This window comes from Chenopodium album, chromosome 6 (genome assembly GCF_948465745.1).
Source record: "Chenopodium album chromosome 6, dcCheAlbu1.1, whole genome shotgun sequence".
Classification (NCBI taxonomy): Eukaryota; Viridiplantae; Streptophyta; class Magnoliopsida; order Caryophyllales; family Amaranthaceae; genus Chenopodium; species Chenopodium album.
In genome coordinates, this window is record NC_137839.1 from 78,204,293 (window position 1) to 78,224,996 (window position 20,704).

General features: G+C 34.8%; 5 protein-coding genes across 7 annotated transcripts; 3 read left to right on the plus strand and 2 right to left on the minus strand.

The window, feature by feature from the left end:
* Positions 1-3,581, plus strand: LOC145635432 (mannan endo-1,4-beta-mannosidase 6-like). Of its 3 annotated transcripts, none has more exons than XR_014113845.1 (6): positions 1-521; positions 1,226-1,426; positions 1,822-1,944; positions 2,274-2,485; positions 2,575-3,057; positions 3,155-3,580. XR_014113845.1 is itself a non-coding variant. In XM_081686710.1 (5 exons), exons 1-5 carry the CDS (start codon positions 120-122, stop codon positions 2,987-2,989), a joined length of 1,353 nt encoding a protein of 450 aa, XP_081542836.1. In that variant the 5' UTR covers positions 1-119; the 3' UTR covers positions 2,990-3,581. The 3 variants fall into 3 exon arrangements, 1 of the variants encoding a protein (XP_081542836.1); XR_014113844.1 differs by having other exon boundaries at positions 3,139-3,579; XM_081686710.1 differs by having other exon boundaries at positions 2,575-3,581.
* Positions 3,582-7,707: 4,126 nt separating this feature from the next.
* On the plus strand, positions 7,708-8,730 carry LOC145637343 (acyl-CoA--sterol O-acyltransferase 1-like). Its single transcript, XM_081688800.1, has one exon. It carries the CDS (start codon positions 7,708-7,710, stop codon positions 8,728-8,730), a length of 1,023 nt encoding a protein of 340 aa, XP_081544926.1.
* Positions 8,731-9,225: 495 nt separating this feature from the next.
* LOC145637344 (putative F-box protein At1g49610) lies at positions 9,226-11,290 on the minus strand. The gene is made up of 4 exons (XM_081688801.1): positions 11,258-11,290; positions 10,419-11,069; positions 10,144-10,299; positions 9,226-9,570 (listed from the first exon to the last, which is right to left on the minus strand). Exons 1-4 carry the CDS (start codon positions 11,288-11,290, stop codon positions 9,226-9,228), a joined length of 1,185 nt encoding a protein of 394 aa, XP_081544927.1.
* A 4,035-nt stretch (positions 11,291-15,325) lies between these two features.
* On the plus strand, positions 15,326-16,179 carry LOC145637345 (uncharacterized). The gene is made up of 2 exons (XM_081688802.1): positions 15,326-16,082; positions 16,151-16,179. The coding sequence occupies exons 1-2, from the start codon at positions 15,326-15,328 to the stop codon at positions 16,177-16,179; spliced, it is 786 nt and encodes a 261-aa protein (XP_081544928.1).
* A 2,405-nt stretch (positions 16,180-18,584) lies between these two features.
* Positions 18,585-19,550, minus strand: LOC145637346 (putative F-box protein At1g49610). The gene has a single exon (XM_081688803.1). The coding sequence runs from the start codon at positions 19,548-19,550 to the stop codon at positions 18,585-18,587; it is 966 nt and encodes a 321-aa protein (XP_081544929.1).
* Between the last annotated feature and the right edge of the window lie 1,154 nt (positions 19,551-20,704).

Below are 20,704 nucleotides of genomic sequence, written 5' to 3' on the forward strand. Positions count from 1 at the left end.
TGCCTTGCACCAACTCTGACGGTTGCCTACCGACAAAATAAGTGTTTGTTACCCTCACTTCCACTACTCAAAAAACCTCTCTTTCACTTTCCCAAATTCCATTCTTTACCAAAAACAAAATGAAGAACAACTCCGAATTCAGAGAGAAATACGCTTACCCAATTCTAGGAATAGCTACAATTGCTATACTTCTCTTCCTCAATTTCAGTAATCAGCTCACTTTCGAATTTCCCACTGTTTTTTGGCAAAAAAACATGGGTTTTGTTGGGGTAAATTCCACCAACTTCATCATAATCAACAGCCATAATCAAATTGATCAAAGGGTGTTTGTTAATGGGTGGAATTCTTATTGGTTGATGGAGGCAAGTGTGTGGGACCCTTCAAGATCAAAGGTTTCTAGAATGCTTAGGAAAGGTGCTCAAATGGGGTTGAATGTTTGCCGTACTTGGGCTTTCAGTGATGGGCCCGGCCCGAATTCCTTGCAGATTTCTCCTGGGGTTTTCAATGAAAGAGTGCTCGAGGTATCTTCTTTGATTTCTCTCTTCTGTTTTTGTGAATTGTCCTGTTTTTATCTGTTTAATTGAGCTGTTTGTACTTTGTAGTAATGTAGCATTTGTTTTTGTGTATAGATAGTCTTAAAGGGCAATGATATAGACGGAATTTGATTCTACATTGTGGTAATCAAATTTCGAGACTTAATCAACTAAGCTAGATGACATCCCGAGTAATGTAGTTTTAGTACTATAGTATGGTAGCTTAAAATTTGGTGAATTATGTAGAGAAATAAGATATTCACTTGAAAATTTGGAGACTTTTAGGTTATTTGGCTTGTTACTTAAAATATGGTCAAAAAGTTTCTTAAATTATCTTTTGGACCTATAGAGGAAGTTCTAACCATAGTTAATATTTTCAAATCAAATTGTATGAGTTCGTCTAATCTCTCTCAAGATGTGTTTTTTATGATTGGTGAGCTTGTTCTTTAGCAGTTAGGCTCATGCTATCAAGCTATGTGCTGTATCAGAAGTAACGGGGAATGCTACTAAACGCGTAGCTAATCTAGCTATGAGTATATTAGGTTCCATGTCACTGACCTGAGTTAATCAATAGATTGAATGAACAACTTGAAAATGTTACAATTGCACTTTAGAGAAAAATATGTGGATTTTCTGCCTAACTCATATTTATCTAATTAATATGCTATGGTATTGGGGTTTTTATGCAACAGGGATTGGATTATGTGATAGTGGAAGCGAGGAAGAATGGTGTAAGATTGATTCTTAGTCTAGTAAACAATCTGAATGCATTTGGTGGTAAAGCACAGTATGTGAAATGGGCACAAGAAGCTGGAGTAGTAAATATCTCATCGTCAGCTGATTCCTTCTTTGCAGATTCAACAATTAAGGACTATTATAAAGCTTACATCAAGGTACTTGACTATATTCTTGTAGGAGAAGAGCCCTTCTATCTTTTATTTGCTGGTGTGAACAATTTTATAGAATTAAAGTTAATCAGATTATTATATGTGTTACTGAACTTGCAATTGCGCTTTGGTGTGGTGATATCTTTACCACTAACCAGCATAACTGCAAGTCTGTAATAGTGGTAGGAGTAGGCTTGCTCATGTAAATCACCAAACTTGTTGCCGATGTGCTGATAACTATTGCTGTGAGGGGATAATGAAACAGGTGTTTACACTTTATGCACATGGATTATTGCTTTAACATATATCTTAAGCAGAATTATGTTGCTCAGTGACTCATCGTCAATTCAGCTATAGCTATCACAACCTATTTATCTCGTCTTGGTTTCTGAATGCTATAGGCCATTGTAACGAGAAAGAATTCCTTAAGTGGAGTTAGATATTCTGAAGAACCAGCCATATTTGCATGGGAACTTATAAATGAGCCGCGATGTGATTTTGACTCTTGTTCTTCCATTCTTCAGGTAAGCTTCCTATCTTGTGCGTGTGTGATGTTTGGGGGGGGGGGGGGGTGATCTAAAAAAGATCAGGCTTTCTCTGTTGGGGTAGCATAGTGTGGCAAGCTATAGCTACATTCGGTGAGAATTGTAACCTGATCTTCGATCTCATATCTAAGTGAAGCAGTGACTTGCCAAACTTAACCACCCCTGATTCTGTATTACTTTTTCTTGGTATTTCTGGTCTTTAAACCTTCTGTTTTCATTGAAACGATTGGCACAAAAGATTTATCTTGCTCAAGTTATTTGATTTTTCATCATTTACTTATGCATCCTGTTTTTACATTCATCAATAGGCTTGGATTACAGAGATGGTTGCATATACCAAGAGTTTGGACCAAAAGCATCTTGTTACCATTGGTCTTGAAGGTTTCTATGGACCCAAAACTGTTGAAAAATCAAAAATAAATCCTGGAGAATGGGCTGCCTCGCTTGGAACTGATTTCATACAGAATTCAGCTATTGATGGTATCGACTTTGCTTCAGTTCATGCATACCCTGATAGCTGGTTAGTGAAACGGATCTTTGATAAAATTGACAGCTTGAATCTTCAATTTTTTTTTCTTCTCATTCCTTACTCTTTATGGTAAAATATAGGATGCCACACGCAAATGTTACTGCAAAACTGGATTTCCTTTCACACTGGTTGGATTCTCATATTAGTGACAGTGAGAATATCCTGAAGAAACCTGTTCTGTTTACTGAAGTTGGCTACCCAATATATGTGAAAGGCGAAAATGGTCATTATGGTGATAACTTGATGAGAACCGTCTATGATAAAATTTTTGAGTCGGCCAAGAAGGGTCAAGCAGGAGCTGGGTCCTTGATATGGCAGTTGTTGGTTGAAGGAATGGAGGAATTTGGAGACCGATTTTCTGTTGTAGCATGGAATCACCCTTCTACCTATAAACTGATTGTAAAACAATCATGCAGGCTAAAGAGTATCATGTGGAAAAGAAAATCTGCTGGAGAACTCAATGGAGAAGATCCTTGCTCCGGTATTGTGCCTTAGTGGACTGGCATGAGTAGGAACATCAACTCCCCGTGTACCCGTTTAGAATTCTAAACATGCTGACTTGGGTATGTACACCGACCTGAGATTTCACTTGGACTAAAAATATGGAGTTCTTTCATGCAAAACTGATTCTGACTCTTGGACAGGTTGTATGCGTAACAGTGTCATCTATCACCAATACCCTAGTCTTGGTAATATGAAGCCTACAACTAAACACGCAGAAGATCATGGGCTTAGAATCCTTTAGTTTGAAGATGCCAGTTTTGATGAATTCACTTAAATTATTGGCTGCGTAATTGTCAAGGAGAGAATCGAAGAAGGCAGGACAACATGTGTGCATCAATGTGAATCATAGGCATGTTTTTTTTTTTCGTTTCCTTTAATCTATTTCTCTCTTTGAATTGTATATATTATAGTATGGTTCCAAGCATACCTGTAAATGTTGGAGGCCTAATTCCTGTGAGAGCTTATATTGTTCACATATGTTTATGGCTTGGGAAAGAGGAGAAAATATTGTAATTTATTGATGGTAAATGAACTTTCAATCTGAAGTGATTTACAAGAAATGATGGTAGTGATTCGCGCTTCCTTTATTCAGAAAAGCAGTGATGAGTTTGAGCTTGAACATGGTTTATGTAAAGCAATGTTTGCGATATGAAAGTAATCACCAATTTTTGTTGAATAATAATTCGACACATAACTTGTGCAAATTCAGAAAACATCTGATTCTGATCACAAGATCTCATATGGGTCTGGACATGGAATTTGATAGAGTTTCATCTGATTATATCATTATACTAATCAGTAAAATTCAGATAAAACTCCATTACCAAATTAGCATTACTTTATGACCTATATTGATTCTGTCTTTGCAGGTTCAACAAGAAAATCTCGGTGTTAAACCAGTGCAAAGAATTGCTGTCAAGAAATCAATCAAGATTCATGGAAGCCAAATTAGAAAAGTAAGTATTTCATCTCAAGTAAAGGCAACTAAACTTGACACACAACATCAAGATGATGAGACGGTTATCATGAAAAACGAAACTAAAAAGAAGAAAAGAAAAAAAAAAGGCAAATCGTTGATCTACATAGCACAGCTGCACCTGCACTTTGACATGCACTTCTTGCAGTCAGATAACTTGGGGAACTTATCGTTGCAATCACACCGCTTTATGCACTTAGTCTTCGACGTTCCTGCCCACAGGCATTTTGCCATACAGCGTAGTGCTGTTGTACACGACGGACAGTCATATTTCATCCTTCTCAGAATGCAGTCTTTGCAATCAGAGCTGTCATTTGAGCATGCTGATGCTGGTAGTATTGCTAACCATGAAATCAAAAGCGCAACTAACACAAAAGATTCGAACTTCAGCTTCGTCTTACCTTCCATTTACTCCTTCACTTACGACTCTTATTAGCAATAATGGAAAACTCTAACTAACTTCTCTAAAAGATTGCTGTATTGCTTGAGCAAACTTTGTTTGTTTCACTCTAGGAATTGAAAGAGCTTATTATAGAGCTTGGATGCTGCAGCTGTAGTGGGCATTTATGCATTGCTTGACTACCATCTGTAACATAGATACAGGGGTTGCTTATTTCTATGCAGATATGGCAGCTATTTGACAGTAATGGGCTTTGCAGATCATAAATTACATGTTAAATTTGATGTTTGCCTAGATTATTAAACTAAGTATATGGTAATTAATTACACTTTAATTTGGATATATTAAAATGTGTTGTAAAAGCTTGATGTTCCCTTAATTTATGAAACTAATAACGATATTTAAGGCAATATATAATACAGAGTATTATCATATTTTGATAGTGTATCCGATAATTAATGTACAAAAGTCCATAATAGATAATACCCCTTGATGATGTTCATTCGAACAAGGATATCAAATATATCAACTTGTATTTCCTCCTCCGAAAGTTATGTTGAAAACAAAATCGTGACTGATCTTATGAATTGTACTGTTTGTATTTCCTCCTCGGAAAGTTATGTTAAATTGTTAAAAACAAAATAGTGAATGCATGTAATTGTCTATCATTTCGTCCATTCACTAGTAGTTTTGGAGTTTGGAAGTTAAATGGCTGGTCTTAGATTAAGGGCATGTTCACATTTATTGAATTGAGTTAAACTGAACTGATTGGAGCTGAACTGAACTGAACTGAGCTAAACTGAATATTTTATAAGAGAAAAAAATTAGGAGCTGGACTGAACTGAAATTAAGCTGAAGTGAACAATTCCTAAACTATAAAACAAGTTCTAATGGTAGTAAACTAAGTAAAATAAGTACTACTTTTACTAAACTTTGGAGGGAAAAAAACCACTTCCAAATGTTTTAGAAAATTTAACTTTATTATGTTCCAACACAACGATCACTTAAAAGGTTTAATGGTGTGAAAAAATGTTGGCAAATTGTTAATTAGATTTCTCATTCATTACGGTCTAAAATTCTCAATTCTTAATTGATTAAGACAAAATTGTGCAAATCTAAATCACCATATATGAATATGATATATCCTGTCTTCCACGGCATTTGTTATTGGTTGTTTTGTGCTATGTATTTTTTCTAATTGTATGACAAAACACTCTTTTAACTTTAATAATTATTTAATCATCAAACAATTTAGATGAAATTTATGTTAGAATTCATTGATTGCAAGATTTAATACCAGGCCAACTCTCAACCTCCAATATATTGGTATGTGTGATCCATTATCACTTTATCAGTTTACAGCAACAAAGCTTGTGGCTGTGGTAGAGTGTACTACTGTGCAATTTGTTGCATGAAGTAAATGCATTCTAAACTGACCTCTTTACTCTTTTAAAGATTAAACCTTGTTATTTACAAGTTTTCTTTTTTAAAAAAGGCAAAAGCTAATGAGCGCCCCCGGGGCGTTAGATAAGAGAATTAAAATGCAAATATTAGAGTAAAATTAACATTAATTACACCGAACGACACGTGATTTTTTCATGAATTCCTAACTTAATACCATTTCAACCAATATAATTTATCCTAATTTAACGCCCCGGGGCGCTCGTTAGCAAGATCGTTTTAAAAAATATTGCTAACAAACGCTCCTAGTTGTTAGATAATCAATTTTTTTTTTCATTTTTTTTTAAACACCATTTAAAATATTTTTCAAAATGATATTAATACAAGAATGCATGTAAAAATTACGAGTCTTGTAATAAATGTTCATTTCAAATTACTTTTAACTATCTTCTTATCCAATGCCTCCCGGCCAGGATATACGTTGCTTTTTGCCTTTTTTAAATTCATAAATGATTTGATGTTTCACTTCATGTGGATGCCTCTGACCCAATCTTGGGTCATCAATTATTTCAATGCAGGTTAGGTTAACTTTTAGTATTTTACGCTCAAAAAGTTATTTTTATTTGAAAATCGTTAAATTTGTGCATATACATATCAAACTTTATACTTGTATCTATACTCATTTTATTTAAACCTTCGTCATCAATTGATTGTCTAAGATCAAACTTCACTCAAATTTATAAGAGTTACAACATTTGTGTTTTTAATCATGATCCAAGTCCAAAATTCAAATGGGGGAGGGGAGGGGAGGGGAGGGGAGGGGACGGAGGGGGGGGGGGGGGGGTCTGAGCAAGTGTAAGGTAGGAAACCGCACAAGGTCTTTATGTGTAAGAGGATCACATATTTCATTATATAAATATACTACGTATCTATATTTTTTTACTGTATAAAGAGAGAAAACTTGTTGATCAATATTATATGGAGTAATCTTCAATTTTATCATAAGTTTGATAATTAATTAGTAAATTTATTTATTGATAAAACCCAATTATTGCTATGAATTAAGTTCCCAATATTACAAAGTTGCATCGAAGTGTTATCTTGGTCGTATTTGTAGAATTTTAGCACCACGTGTAATTAAAATAATGTCAAATTAACTACTCCTAGCAGTATTGTTGGCCTAGAAAGAGTCATTTTCTCATTTATTGATACACATGTTATAGTCTATTAAGATTTCATCTAAAAATACAAACATTGAATTTAAGTTTTCAATTCAATAAAGTCCTTAGACTCCTCACACTCGTCAAATCCTCATCAAATTCTAGCCAGTATTGGCCATTGGGCTACAGCCTATAGGTTAGCAACTTCATTAGAGGTACAGTGGTGCACAATGCTCCGTACAAAAGAAGTTTAAATAAACATATGCGTTAATTTGACTTTTACACTGTTGTTTATTGGTGCAAATTTGATTTTTGCACTGTTTTTTTTTTTTTTTTTTTTTTTTTTTTTTTTTTTTTTAAGTTGTAGACAATTTTTGGAATAGAAAAAAAAAAGAAAGAGGTTATGTGATAGGAAAGAAATAGAGAAAAATTATGATTAAAAGTGATGCAACTGATTTGAAAATTCCGTTTTAGAAAATAATTGAACGGAGTGAATAGCAGAGGAGAAAATGTTTTGATTACGAAGTACTACTACATAATAGATAATTTTAAATAAAGTTGTACTGTATGTTGGAGAACATAAAGTCAATGTGATGCAATTTATTCTTGACCGTGTTATTTAGACCTTATATAAGCTTCCCTTCTTAAAGCATATAGAGTCAGGATCATAAGTCTCCTCACTACAAACTTAAGTTGCAACATAAATTAGCTACTAGATACATTTTGTAATTTCTAATATTATTCATAAATCGCAAAATTAGTGTTTGTAATTATGTTAAGTGAAGGAGCTAATCCCTCTTACTCAGATTCATCATCACCAATCTCTCTACTCTTACTACTATTGATGTCATATGGTTATTGTTATTTCTTTGTCACAAAGTTGCCTAAGGGCGTACCAAGGCTAATTTCACTTGTTGGTGTATTCTACGTTCTTTTTGTTGCCCCTTGGTACTTCCCTTCATCTATCTCCCTTCGAGGGATCGCGTCTTTCTTCTTGTCTTGGATCTCTTCTTTCAAACTACTCCTCTTCTCGTTTGGTAAGGGTGATCTTATCCTTTTTGATAGTTATGTAAACTTTGTGGTTGTTGCCGTTTTTCCTTTTAAAGTTAGGAATGAAGCCATCAGTACTCCGTGTTTTGTTAAAAAGGGTACTGATGAAAAGGATCAGATGTACACAACCTTATTTTCTGACAACAGCTATTTGTTCTCGGGAAATGTATTGCAAATAATAGCACTAGCGATGTCAATATCAATTTTCGCCCTTTCTTTACGTGATGGGATGATATTACTCCTATCACTTATCATTGTCGTCCACCAAATGTTGCCACATGTAGAGCCAATACCTATTTTGAAGCAGCCCTATAGAGCTACATCACTTCAAAATTTCTGGGGTAGAAGGTGGAATCGAGTTTCTTCCGATATTCTAAGGCACACAATATACAATCCAGCGCGTAAATTACTAGATGTTTACTTTGGGGTTGGTCCAGGACAAGTAGTAGCATTGGTTATCACCCTAGTAGTATCCGGGATAATGCACGAGATAATGTTCTACCACATGACTTGTGGGATGAAACCCACTTGGGAGGTGACCAAGTTCTTTGTTCTACAAGGAATTTTTATGGCTATTGAGATGTTAGTCAAGAGGTTTTGGGTACGAACCCTAGGGTGGTCATCGATCCACCCGATTGTTTCCGTGCCATTAACACTTAGTTTTGTGTTAGCAACATCTTATTGGCTCCTTTTTCTCCCTGTTAGGAGAATTGCAGGGACAGGATGTGATAAGAAGGGTTTCTAGGTAGTTAGGAGGTTTTTTTTTTTTTTTTAGAAAGAAAGGTGTATGATAAAAAAAAAGGAAATAAATTACTAAAGAAAATTCTGTACCAGTAATTGACCAAATCATTCGTGGTGTTTGTTTTAGTATTGATGATGATACGTCAAGTTGCTCTAAGCAATATTGTATGCAATAACAAAGTATCAACTAGGTGTTAGATCACTTATTAGGGAGCTTACCTTAGATCTTAATGGTTTAGACTTCGAGTCATACCAAGTGACGAGGATGCTTAAGGGTAGGTATTTCCTTAACTCTCCCTTCTACTACCAAGTATCTGACCTATAAATACTGAACAAAAAAAATGCAAATGCTGAACTAAAAAACCATGAGAGTTGAAATGTGGTTAAGCAAAAAAAATACGAGTATATATTTGCAATAACACAGTCTATGCCATTTTTTTTAAAAAAAAAAACAAAAAATCCATTATTCTTTAAGTGAGCCAAATAGCAGTTTCTAAATCTAAGTAGTCTTTAAAATACTGTCACCAGAGATGACTTGAATGACAGCACCATGTGAAGACTTGGGGAAGCTTGTCAACATGTAAAACAAAGATAGTTGAATAAAAACATTCTCGTCGTTGAGCTCCGAATCAACGTGAATGGATAGTTTTTCCAACACCTTTGCATATTTTAAGATGAAGTGTAAAAATTCTATCACTCTTTTGCTACCTTTGTTACTAACTAAACCAACAATTTTCACCATCTTAAGGTGTCTTAATAAACAATTGCATCTTCTATAATTGGGATATAACTCCCAATAGTTCTTCTTTTCATCATAATCATAATCGACGCCTTTGCACTTCACCTACAATAATGTAAATAAACCATGAATGAGTTTTTTTTTTTTTGGTGCTTAGAGAGCCATAAGGGCGGGGATGAGAATCGATCCCATGATCTCCTTAAACTGAGAGGGAAGCTCTAACCACTTGAGCTATTCCTCACTCTCGTGAATGAGGTTCTTTATAGTAGTATATTAACTTGCTTCACATGATATATATAGTTCTATCGCATATAATCAAATTTTTAAAATATAACATATACGTGTAGTAGGTTATATTTCAATAAAATGCTACAAGTTTTTGGCTAATAATATGGTAACTCATTATAATAAGTCATACTTGGTATAACATAAATAAAATATCAAATTCAAAAAGTACATAATATATATATTGAATCAAATAAAGACTTCCTTATAAAAATTATATGATTGTCAAGTTAAATTTAATTGAATTAAATTAAGACCTATTCTAGCTTTCAAGTAACTTTAAAAGTTTATTTGTCCTAAAAATAAATTAAATTGACAAATTGTGCATGTACGTAGTATTTGATGATAGCATTACAAACTAATCAATTGATAGCAATTTAGGTACGTACATACCTTAAGTTTTAAAGTTGATGTCATATTAATGGTTAAGCTCTCCAACTCGGGGCAATTTTGAAGCATGCTTGCTAGTCCAGGAAGTTCCCATTGCTTAATATTGATGTTTAAAGTTAGACTCTTACAATTGAATTGTTCGATTTCCGCAACGAAAACCTATTGTTCATCCATATATATATGAAATGTAAATTCATTAGTATGCATTATGCAACAAATATTGAAATTAATAAATCAAGAAAAATGAAAAGGCTAAAGTAATTGAAGAATTCATTTACCTGAAGACCCCAAGACCCTAAAGTAAGTTTCTTCACATTTTTAACACATTCACCACCATATTCTTCGTCATCATTACTATCACCCTCGTCTTCTTTGTCATCACTAGTATTATTCTTTTCTAACCTTTTAAAGCGAAGTATATAATCATTATTATAAAAATTTTCAAATTTAAGAATAGAATCTCCCAAGTAGCACCTCTGATAGTACATAAACCCGGTAATAGTCAATACTTGAAGAAAAGGGGCCGAAACACGTAACATGTCACCACATTTACTACTCCCAAACTTGCAATTATGAAGCACCAATTGCCTCAAAGTTGTAGAAACTATATCCAATCTTTTGAATCCATCACAATCAGACAATTTCAAGTACTCTAATAAAGGACAACCTAAAAATATTTTTTGCATCCAATCATCTGTGAATTGATCACGAATTTGTTCTATGGACAAACTCGTTAATAACTTCCAATTAATCTCACCAATAGATTGATGAAAGCTAACACCCTGTAAAGTCAAGCTGGTTAAAACCTCGTTTCGAAACAAGAAACGAGGCAAATAATACGAGGAGTTTATACCTAACAGTAATTCAAGCTTCTTTACTTTACGATGAAGTGCTAAACGTATCCAAGAATTCAATTTCTGCTCAATATACTGAAAGTTAAGAAATAAGCCCTTATAATTAAAATCAAAGCGACAGCTCTCGAAATTGTAGGGATTGTGATAGTTGAAGATATGATCGACATAAAAAATAAACTTGTGATGAGTATAGTTCCATGATCGGTTTAAATCCGATTGACGGAAAACAAGGGAAGGAAGAGAGGTCCAAAAAGATGACCAACCTTTCGAGACCAACCCGGCTCGATACACGGCATCGTAGGTGGGAAGATGAGAAAATATATGGACAAGAATTGGGTCCGGTAATTGGGTTATTCGATCGCTTTCTTTCCAATCTTGCTCTTCTCCAAATCTTTGCTTTTTTTGAGGTTGCTGAGAATTTGAGGTTGTTAGTAAGGTCATTATTTACTTATCTTTTGTTAAATTTTTGTAGTTAGGGTTTCGAAAGATTATTTAAGATGATGGGATACTTTATAAAAGACTGTGGATTGAAGATTTAACTAGCTAGGCTAGGTTTTGGGATGGAAATCAGACTGAGGGCCTGTTCATATTTACTTATTTTCAGTTCAGTTCAGTTCAGCTCCAATCAGTTCAGTTCAGTTCAGCTCTTAATTTTCCTCTCTCATAAAATATTCATTTCAGCTTAGTTCAGTTCAGTTCAGTTCAGCTCCAATCAGTTCAATTCAGTTCAGTTCAGTTCAGTTCCAATCAGTTCAGTTCAGTTCAGTTCAGCTCCAATCAGTTCAGTTCAGTTCAGCTCAGTAAATATGAACAGGTCCTGACTCTCAATTTATAGGATCTTATTTTTGCTAAATTAAAATTATTTTTGTTAAATTTAATTATTTTTGAACTTAAATTAATTTTTATAATTAATTACTGTTTCTCTTGTATATTTTTTTCTTTTAAATTAACTTATTTTTACTAAACTTAACTTATTTTCGTTAAATTGAAATTATTTTTATTTACTAAACTTAAAAATTTTCTTAAGTTTCACTATCAAATTAGCTAAAATCCTTGTTAAAAAAGGGAGTAATATAGAATGATAAACCCTAAAGGAAAAATTATAAGCTTTCTCATTTAATTTTACAAAATTTATTACACATGAAAAGATTATAAATTAGCTTCCATCCTAAAGCTAGGTCTGATCTTGAGTATTGCATCTTATGGCTTTAACCAACTGAACTAGTTGCATTCATTTGGGTATCCCAGACCTATCGAGATGCTTCCTTGCATAACCCAATAAGGGGTGTAACTCAATAGAGTGAGTGGGAACCCTTGTAAACGCGAGCAGGAGAATAGAGCTCCCATTGTTATTTTACCATATATTAATAATTTAAATAAGGCCGGCAAAGATAAAAGGGTCGCTCATAATTTTTATAGCAAGTTTTAATATCTTCATAAAACTCAATAAAATAAGTGAGCTACTTATGCAATCGACAAATTTGTCATAAAAAAGCCAATTAAAACATTTGAGCTTCTCTAACTACAATGCAATCTCTTGAACTACTTTAGTCAATCTTGACTGATCACCTTTATTAATAATAAGTGTAAAAGTGAGTTGTTATAGGGCCACCATAAGAAGAGAAAGGCCACAAACACTAATAGATAGTACAACAAACAAACACACATGCCAACAAAAGCAGGGCCGGTGATGAGGCTGTGCAACCAGCCCCACCGCACAGGGCCCCCAAACTTAAAAGAGCCCCAAAAATCCAATTTACACTATATCAAATTGGCTGCATCAAAGCATCATAAAATCTAGTGTAGCGTAGTGGTAGAGCGACATACTTAACGATGGGTATCACCCACCCCACCTAAAGAACCAATGTTTGAATCTCTTGGGAATCAATTTTTTAGTCCAAGGTCCTTTTTTGTGTTTAGTTCTAACTTTTAAGTATTTAGTATAGTTCCAATTAATTATTTGAAGTGTGAATGTCTATTTTTTAATTTTTGTAAAAACTGATTCAATTCTTGATTGATACGTAGTATTTTATAAATTAACTACATCTCCCATCAAATTAAAATTCATCCTCCTTTCACTTGTTGCTATGTGTATAAAAATTCACCATTATCCTTAATGGTAAAACATTTCACAGTTTATATCACATACGGTATAATTATTTATATTAGTTTCCTCCTTCAAAATTAAAACTTGATACTTATCCGTATTTTGTTAGCTTCTTATTTAGTTTCCCACAAGTGAAAATTGTACTTTACCTTACAAGGAGAAAAAAAATATATTGGGGCCTATTTTTTAAAATTAGTACAGGACCCCCAAAATATATGGGACGGCGCTGAACAAAAGTTGCTGATTAAATGTCACTTATCCGTCCTAATACATTAAAATATTCGCATTAGATAATGATACTTGCTCAATTAAACAATAAAACATGAAAGTACATTACACGAATGCCAACTCCATTCGATCAAGTAACATACTTTTATTTCGAAAACGGCTAATTATACACGTGAAACCAGTATGTTCACAAAAACGTCAAGTTATTAATTTATACCAACACCAATTAAGTAATACGCAAAATCAAACAAAGTGATTAATATCATATCATCCAATAGAAAAATTAAAGATCTTTTAAAATAAAACCCTAAACTTAATGTGAGGCAATCAAATATCAATTTCTAAGTACTCTTCTAATCTTGTTATTAGAGATGACTTGAATCACAGCAGCTGGAGAGGATCTTGGGAAGCTTGTAAACATATAAAACACAGATTGTTGATGAAAATACTCGTCGTCGGCTAACTTTTTTGGTTTGTATCCGTGATGGGGCTTCTTATCGACGTCAATGGATAGTGTTTCCAACACCATTGCATTTTGCAAGATAAACTGTAAAAATTCAATTACTTGTTTGCTACCTTTATCATGAAATAAGCCAACAATATTCACCGTCTTAAGGTGTCTTGATAAACAATTGCAACTTTTGTAAATGGGATTTAACTCCCAAAAATTCTTCTCTTTATCATAATCATGTTTGACGCCATTGTACTTCGGCTACAATATTCAAATAAAGTAAATAAATGAGCTTCTATTATATGTATTTAGTTCAAAACGAAAATCTATTTTGAAAAATTATAGCAAGTTATTTCAATTATCAAGTGAAAAATTATAGCAAGTCTCAAATGAGTAAGATAAATATGTAGCATAATCAACAGAACAAACTAATCTGTTGATAGCAATTTAGGTACATACCGAACACCTTGTCGTATTAATGGTCAAGCTCTCAAGCTCGGGGCAATTTTGAAGCATGCTTGCTAGCCCGGGAAGTTCCCATTGCTCAATATCGATATCCAAAGTTAAACTCTTACAATTGATGAATGAAATAGATTGATATTCCGCAACAAGAACCTATTATTCATCCATAACAAATGTAAATTAAATTCACTAGTAGTGTCCCAAGGATGCAACAAATTAATTACATGGCATTGTGCAAAATAAAGCTAACAACATCACTAAAAATTAACAAAATGTATAGTTGTGCATTTGGATCTTGCGCTAAAGGGGCTAGTTTAGCGAAATTATTTACTCTTTGAAAAATAAGTAATAACAGAGTATATATATTACTCACTCAAGTGAAACTATTAATAATACTTGTATTATTTTTCAATAACTTAACAATGCTCTTTATAATTTTAAACAAAGTGAATTATAATAATTTCTTTAATTGAAGATAAAAACAAACAAACGAAAAAAAGAAGATAAATTTCTAGCTATATGCTAATTTTAAGCTACAACTTCCATGTCCATGTTTTAAGGAAATACTAAAGTTTATATACAGTTTGATCAAAGTCTAATAATACCTCGATAAGTTGATCAAATACAGAGTACAAAGTACGTACATAATTTAGGTTAAGAAAATAATAACACAAGAATATTATAAGCTAAGATATAAGATAGGAGAGTATAGATAGAAGATACATCAGTACATTATTTCATTGTGATACTAACTATTATCGATCTCTAAATTATTATATACATCCGGTGCATAGCACATCTATAGTCAAGACAAGCATATGTTAGGAAGATATGATAGAATCTTCAATATGTTATCATTAGGCAAGATATATTTGATATATTTGCTAGATATTATATAATCTTATCTTAGGAAAGGATATTATTTAGTTTCCTAGTTTGATATAGATTGTTCCTTGAGGCTCAAGGTCCTCTTGTATAAATATGATTGATCTATGAATGATAAAGGCAAGCTATTGAATCGTAATATTGTCATGGTATCGGAGCCAGGAGGTTCTTCATAAAATTTTTTTACCACCGTATACAATGCCGCCCGGCGATGACAATCCACCGCCACCACCACCTAAAATTGAACCGAACTCCCCGTATTATCTAGGACCCCAAGATCGTCCTGGTGACTTCATAACTCCACAACGCCTAAAATTAAACAACTTCAATGATTGGTCTCATGCAATTTTTATTGCCTTATCTTCCAGGAGGAAATTTGGATTCTTGGATGGTACGATCACTACCTATGCTCCACCTTGTACGAAGGATGACTGGGTCACGATACAATGTATGCTCGTGTCTTGGCTTATGAACACGATTGATCCGGAGGTGAGGTCCATGCTTTCAAACTATGACAACGCCAAAAAGCTTTGGGATGATTTACATGAGCGATTTGGTCTTGTTAATGGACCACGGATACAACAAATTAAATCCGAAATTACTCGGTGTGAGCAAACCAAAACAATGCTAGTAGCAGTGTACTTTAGCAAGCTCTCGGTTTTATGGGATGCACTTGATAAGCATGAGCCCTTGATTGCTTGTAAGTGTGGCAAGTGTACTAGCGATGTAGGAAAGAAGCACGCAAATAGACGCGAAGGGGATCGTCTCCAACAGTTTCTTCTCGGGCTTTACTCTGAATATTATGCTGCTCTTCGCTCTACTCTTCTATCCCAGGAGCCTTTACCTTCCTTGAACCGTGCCTTTCAAACTATTGCCCAGGAAGAACGAGTCCGAGGAATTGCAACAATAAAAGACGAGGCTCCAGAAGTTGCTGGGTTTGCTGTAAGGATGGAGAGTAACTCCAAACCTCGTCTATCTCGCGCGGAAAGGGCAGCTCTGGTGTGTACTTTCTGCCACAAAAAGGGGCACGATGCTACAACTTGCTTCGATAAGCATGGTGTGCCCCCATGGTATATTGAAAAATACGGTTCGAAGGAGGACTCTCGTGGGTCTACTCGTGGTAAAAGCACCCCTGTTAAAGCCAACGCAACTCCACCAGCTGCTGCGCCATCATCCACCACTGCCTCGGCCTCTTCTCCGCTTCCGCAACTCACTCCCGAGCAGTGGCAAGCCGTCATGGCTGTTATGGGTAACGCGCCACCTCCTTCTCACCGCTTGAATGGTAAGTGGATTATTGACACCGGTTGTTCTCACTACGTCACCGGTGATTTCTCTTGTTTATTGGATGTTCGTGATGTCCCTTCATGCAATGTGGGCCTTCCGGATGGTACTAGTGTGATTGCTATGAAAGAAGGAGTTGTGAAAATAACAGACCCAATATTTCTTCACAATGTGCTTTTTGTTCCTAAATTAAATTGTAACTTAATTTCGGTTTCACAATTATGCTCTACTAATAATTGTGAAGTCATCACTAACTCTAATACATGTACTATACAGGACCAACGCACGAGGGAGGTGATTGGAACGGGTGATCTCAAGGATGGACTATATTATCTTCGGGAAGAAGCTTCTATTGCGGCTATTTCGGTTGAAGACACTTTGAAACTGTGGCATAAACGGTTGGGTCACCCTTCTGAAAAAGTTGTAAAATTACTTCCTTTTCTTAGTAATTCTAGTGCTCATTTACCTAAAGATTGTGAAGTGTGTCATCGTTCTAAACACACTAGAGACAAATTTCCTATGAGTGATAATAAAGCTTCCCGTATTTTTGAAATAGTGCATTGTGATTTATGGGGCCCTTATACCGAACCTTCTTCTTGTGGTGCACATTATTTTCTAACTTTGGTAGATGATTATTCCCGTGCTGTATGGATATATCTATTGGTTGATAAAACTGAGGTCTTTAAAATATTTATGTCCTTTATTGCCATGATTGATAGACAATTTTCACAGAAAATAAAAATTGTGCGTAGTGATAATGGAACCGAATTCTTTTGCTTGAAAAATTATTTCCTAGCACAAGGTATCCTGTTTCAAACCTCGTGTGTTGGCACACCTCAACAAAATGGGAGGGTAGAGAGAAAACACCAACACATTCTCAATGTTGCTCGTGCCCTTCGATTTCAGGGGGGGTTACCAATATATTTTTGGGGGGAGTGTGCCCTTGCGGCCGCTCATATAATAAATCGCACTCCTTCAGTCCTATTAGGCAATAAAACACCGTATGAAATGTTGTTTGGCACCCCACCTTTATTTAATGAATTACGAGTATTTGGCTCTTTGTGTTTTGCTCATAACCAAAGGGCAAAAGGGGATAAATTTGCAAGTCGTAGTCGTAAATGTATATTTGGTGGGTACCCTTTTGGGAAGAAAGGATGGTATTTATTTGACTTGGATAAAAAGGAATTTTTTGTTTCTCGGGATGTGCGTTTTTTTTTAGGATGTGTACCCTTATTCGGATGCCGAAAGCACCAATATTGATATAGCTACGGATGGTATGAATGCTACAATAAATATGGAGGAGAATTTGGATTTTTTTACCCCTATTTTCGACAGTGATGAGGGGGACTCTATGCAGCAGCCACCGACTGCCCACACCCCTCACTCACTGCCGCCGCCCACCTCCCAGCCACATAGCCCAGCCACGGCTACCCCTGACACGTCAGCTGTACGGACAACAGGTGGTGAGGACTCCACGGCACCCGAGCCAATGGGGCGTGGTCACCGTCCGAAGTATGCAAACTCCAAATATAAAGATTTTGTCACTCATACTCATGTAGCTCGAAATAGTCCATCTGAAGCATCACTCAACCCAATTACTACTCCTCCCTCAGGTATGCCGTATCCTATAGCACATTATGTTAGTTGTGATACGTTTTCTGCAAAACACCGAAATTTTGTTGCAGCTTTAACAGGTGGGAAGGAACCACGATCCTTTAAAGAAGCAATGCAAGACCATGGTTGGAAGATGGCCATGAAAGAAGAAATGCGTGCTTTAGAGTCCAATGGCACGTGGACCTTGGAAAAATTACCTCCCGGGAAGAAGGCACTCGGGAGTCAATGGTTGTACAAAATTAAGTACAACTCTGATGGTAGTATTGAAAGATTAAAAGCAAGATTAGTTGTCTTTGGAAATCATCAAACCGAAGGCATAGATTATGATGAAACTTTTGCTCCGGTGGTCAAGATGACCACGGTTCGTGCATTCCTTGCTATTGCCGCCTCTAAGAATGGGATAATATTTAGTTTCCTAGTTTGATATAGATTGTTCCTTGAGGCTCAAGGTCCTCTTGTATAAATATGATTGATCTATGAATGATAAAGGCAAGCTATTGAATCGTAATATTGTCAGCATAAGATCAAATAATAAATAAAAAAATAACAAAAAAAAAAAAGGCTAAAATGAGGTACTCACCTGAAGAACCCAAGTCCCTAAAGTAAGTTTCTTCACATGTCGAACCGTTCGTAGGATCTTTATCGACTTAATGTTAAGCTTATTATTATTATAAGAAGCATTCTCTTCGTCGATACTATCATTATCACTGTTACTGTCACCATCAATGTAACTGTCGCTATCACTATCACTATCACTATCACTATCACTATCACTATCGCTTTTACTATGATCATCGTTTATATTAAATCCAAGAGTAGCCTTGACCAAGCACGAAAGATTCATAACACTAAACTTTTTATAGTACATATACCCTGAAAGACTCAATTCTTCAAGAAAAGGGGCCAGAATTTGCAACATATCACCACATTTTCTATCTCTAAAATAATCCGAACCTAATCCGCAATTTTGTAGAATCAATTGCCTCAAAGTTGAAGAAACTATTTCTAGTCTTTTGATTCCTCTGCAATCAGCCAATTTCAAGTATACTAACAAAGGACATCCCACCAATATTTTTTGCAACAAGATATCCGTCAAATCGGCTTGTTCTATGGACAAACTTGTCAAGGATTTGCAATTAATCTCCCGAGTAAAACCCTCAAAGTTAACAGTCTGTAAACTCAAAGTGGTTAAAACCTCGTTTCGAAACAAGAAACTAGGCAAACAACACGAGGGGCTGCTAAATAATAATTCGAGGTTTTTTACTTTATGATCAAGTGCTAATCGTATCCATGAATCCAATTTCTGCATTTGAAACTGATAATTACGAGAGAACCAATAATAATCAAAGTCAAAGCAACACCTCTCGAAATTGTTGCGATTGTGATATCTCAAGACTTCATCGACATAAAACATAAACTTGTCACTGTCATCTGATTTCTTAAAGTCAGATTGCCGGAAAACAAGGGAAGGAAGAGAGGACCGTATCAAGGAAGACCAACCTTTCGAGACGAACCCGGCTCGATACATGGCGTCGAAGGTCGAGAGAAAAGAAAAAATATGGAGAAGAACGGGATCCGGTAACTGGTTTATTCGATCAATTTCTTCGGAAGGTTGTTGTACTAGTCTTTGTCGTCGTCTTTGCCTTTTGAAAAGATTATTAGTTGTAGGCCGCCATTGATGTTGAGGCCGATGCCGCCATCGAAGTTGAAGTCGATGCCGCCAGGCTAACCATTGATGTTGAGGCCAAGTCCGCCATCGATAATGAAGCCGATGACGCCATAGATGTATTTTTTTATGTTGAAGCATTAGGGGTTTTAAAGCCATTGATGAATAACTGTTGTTGTAAATTGTAATTTGGGTTTATGAAGAGAGAGGATTTTATATGATCATCATGGAATATTTGGAAAGAGGATAAACTATGAAATCAAGACCGACTCAATTTCAAGGCCAATCTCAATTTTTTTTTTTTTTTTTTTTTTTTTTGTTTTTTTTAATTTTTTTTGAAAGGCAAAATAAAATTATTTTTATAGAAATTATTATTATTATTATTTTTTTTTTTTCGAACAGAAATTATTTTGATTGAACTTAATTTTTTTAGTAAAACTAGTTTAGGTACCGTGTCATGCACGGTGATTTAAAAAAAAAAATTAAAAATAGTAGCGACTTTTCAATATAAATTGTTATTTTACAAAAATTTAAAAAAAATACCCCCTCCGTTTCATAATGTTAGTCCATATACTATTTTGGGCGTTTCAAAAAGATCTAACCATGTTGAATATATTTCATTTATAACTTGACTAGTTTTGTGCCCGTGCGATACCCGGGTTGTTTATTGAATATTAAGATAAATTTTTAATCAATACATATACCAAATTTTAAAATATATTATTGATACAAAATTGGTTAGGAATTCCTTTTTAAAAAAATTAGGAATTGATGCGCTTTTGTGACGATTTACTTTCTATTGATGGAAATGTTCGATTTAATACATTAAAAAAAAAATTAGCTAAAAATAAATTATATAAAAATAAATGTTCAAAAGTCCGTTAGGTTGATCCGAACCCAAAACTTTGGGCAAGAGTTGAACATTTCTTAACTCGTAACCTGAAGTGACCCAGTTCAAGATGACTCATGACCCGACCCTAATTGACAGGTTTACATAGTAATAAAATTCTATTATT

Excerpts from the sequence above, each read along its gene's own strand:
- LOC145637344 (XM_081688801.1), bottom strand. The coding sequence starts at position 11,290 with ATGCCGTGTATCGAGCCGGGTTGGTCTCGAAAG. Across the intron at positions 10,300-10,418 it reads TAGGGTCTTGGGGTCTTCAG|GTTTTCGTTGCGGAAATCGA; the intron begins GTAAATGAATTC and ends GATGAACAATAG. Across the intron at positions 9,571-10,143 it reads CATCAACTTTAAAACTTAAG|GTGAAGTGCAAAGGCGTCGA; the intron begins GTATGTACGTAC and ends ACATTATTGTAG.
- LOC145637343 (XM_081688800.1), top strand. The coding sequence starts at position 7,708 with ATGTTAAGTGAAGGAGCTAATCCCTCTTACTCAGATTCATCATCACCA.
- LOC145635432 (XM_081686710.1), top strand. The coding sequence starts at position 120 with ATGAAGAACAACTCCGAATTCAGAGAGAAATACGCTTACCCAATTCTA. Across the intron at positions 1,945-2,273 it reads CTTGTTCTTCCATTCTTCAG|GCTTGGATTACAGAGATGGT; the intron begins GTAAGCTTCCTA and ends ATTCATCAATAG. Across the intron at positions 2,486-2,574 it reads CATGCATACCCTGATAGCTG|GATGCCACACGCAAATGTTA; the intron begins GTTAGTGAAACG and ends GGTAAAATATAG.
- LOC145637345 (XM_081688802.1), top strand. The coding sequence starts at position 15,326 with ATGCCGCCCGGCGATGACAATCCACCGCCACCACCACCTAAAATTGAA. Across the intron at positions 16,083-16,150 it reads GTTTGCTGTAAGGATGGAGA|GGGCACGATGCTACAACTTG; the intron begins GTAACTCCAAAC and ends TGCCACAAAAAG.
- LOC145637346 (XM_081688803.1), bottom strand. The coding sequence starts at position 19,550 with ATGTATCGAGCCGGGTTCGTCTCGAAAGGTTGGTCTTCCTTGATACGG.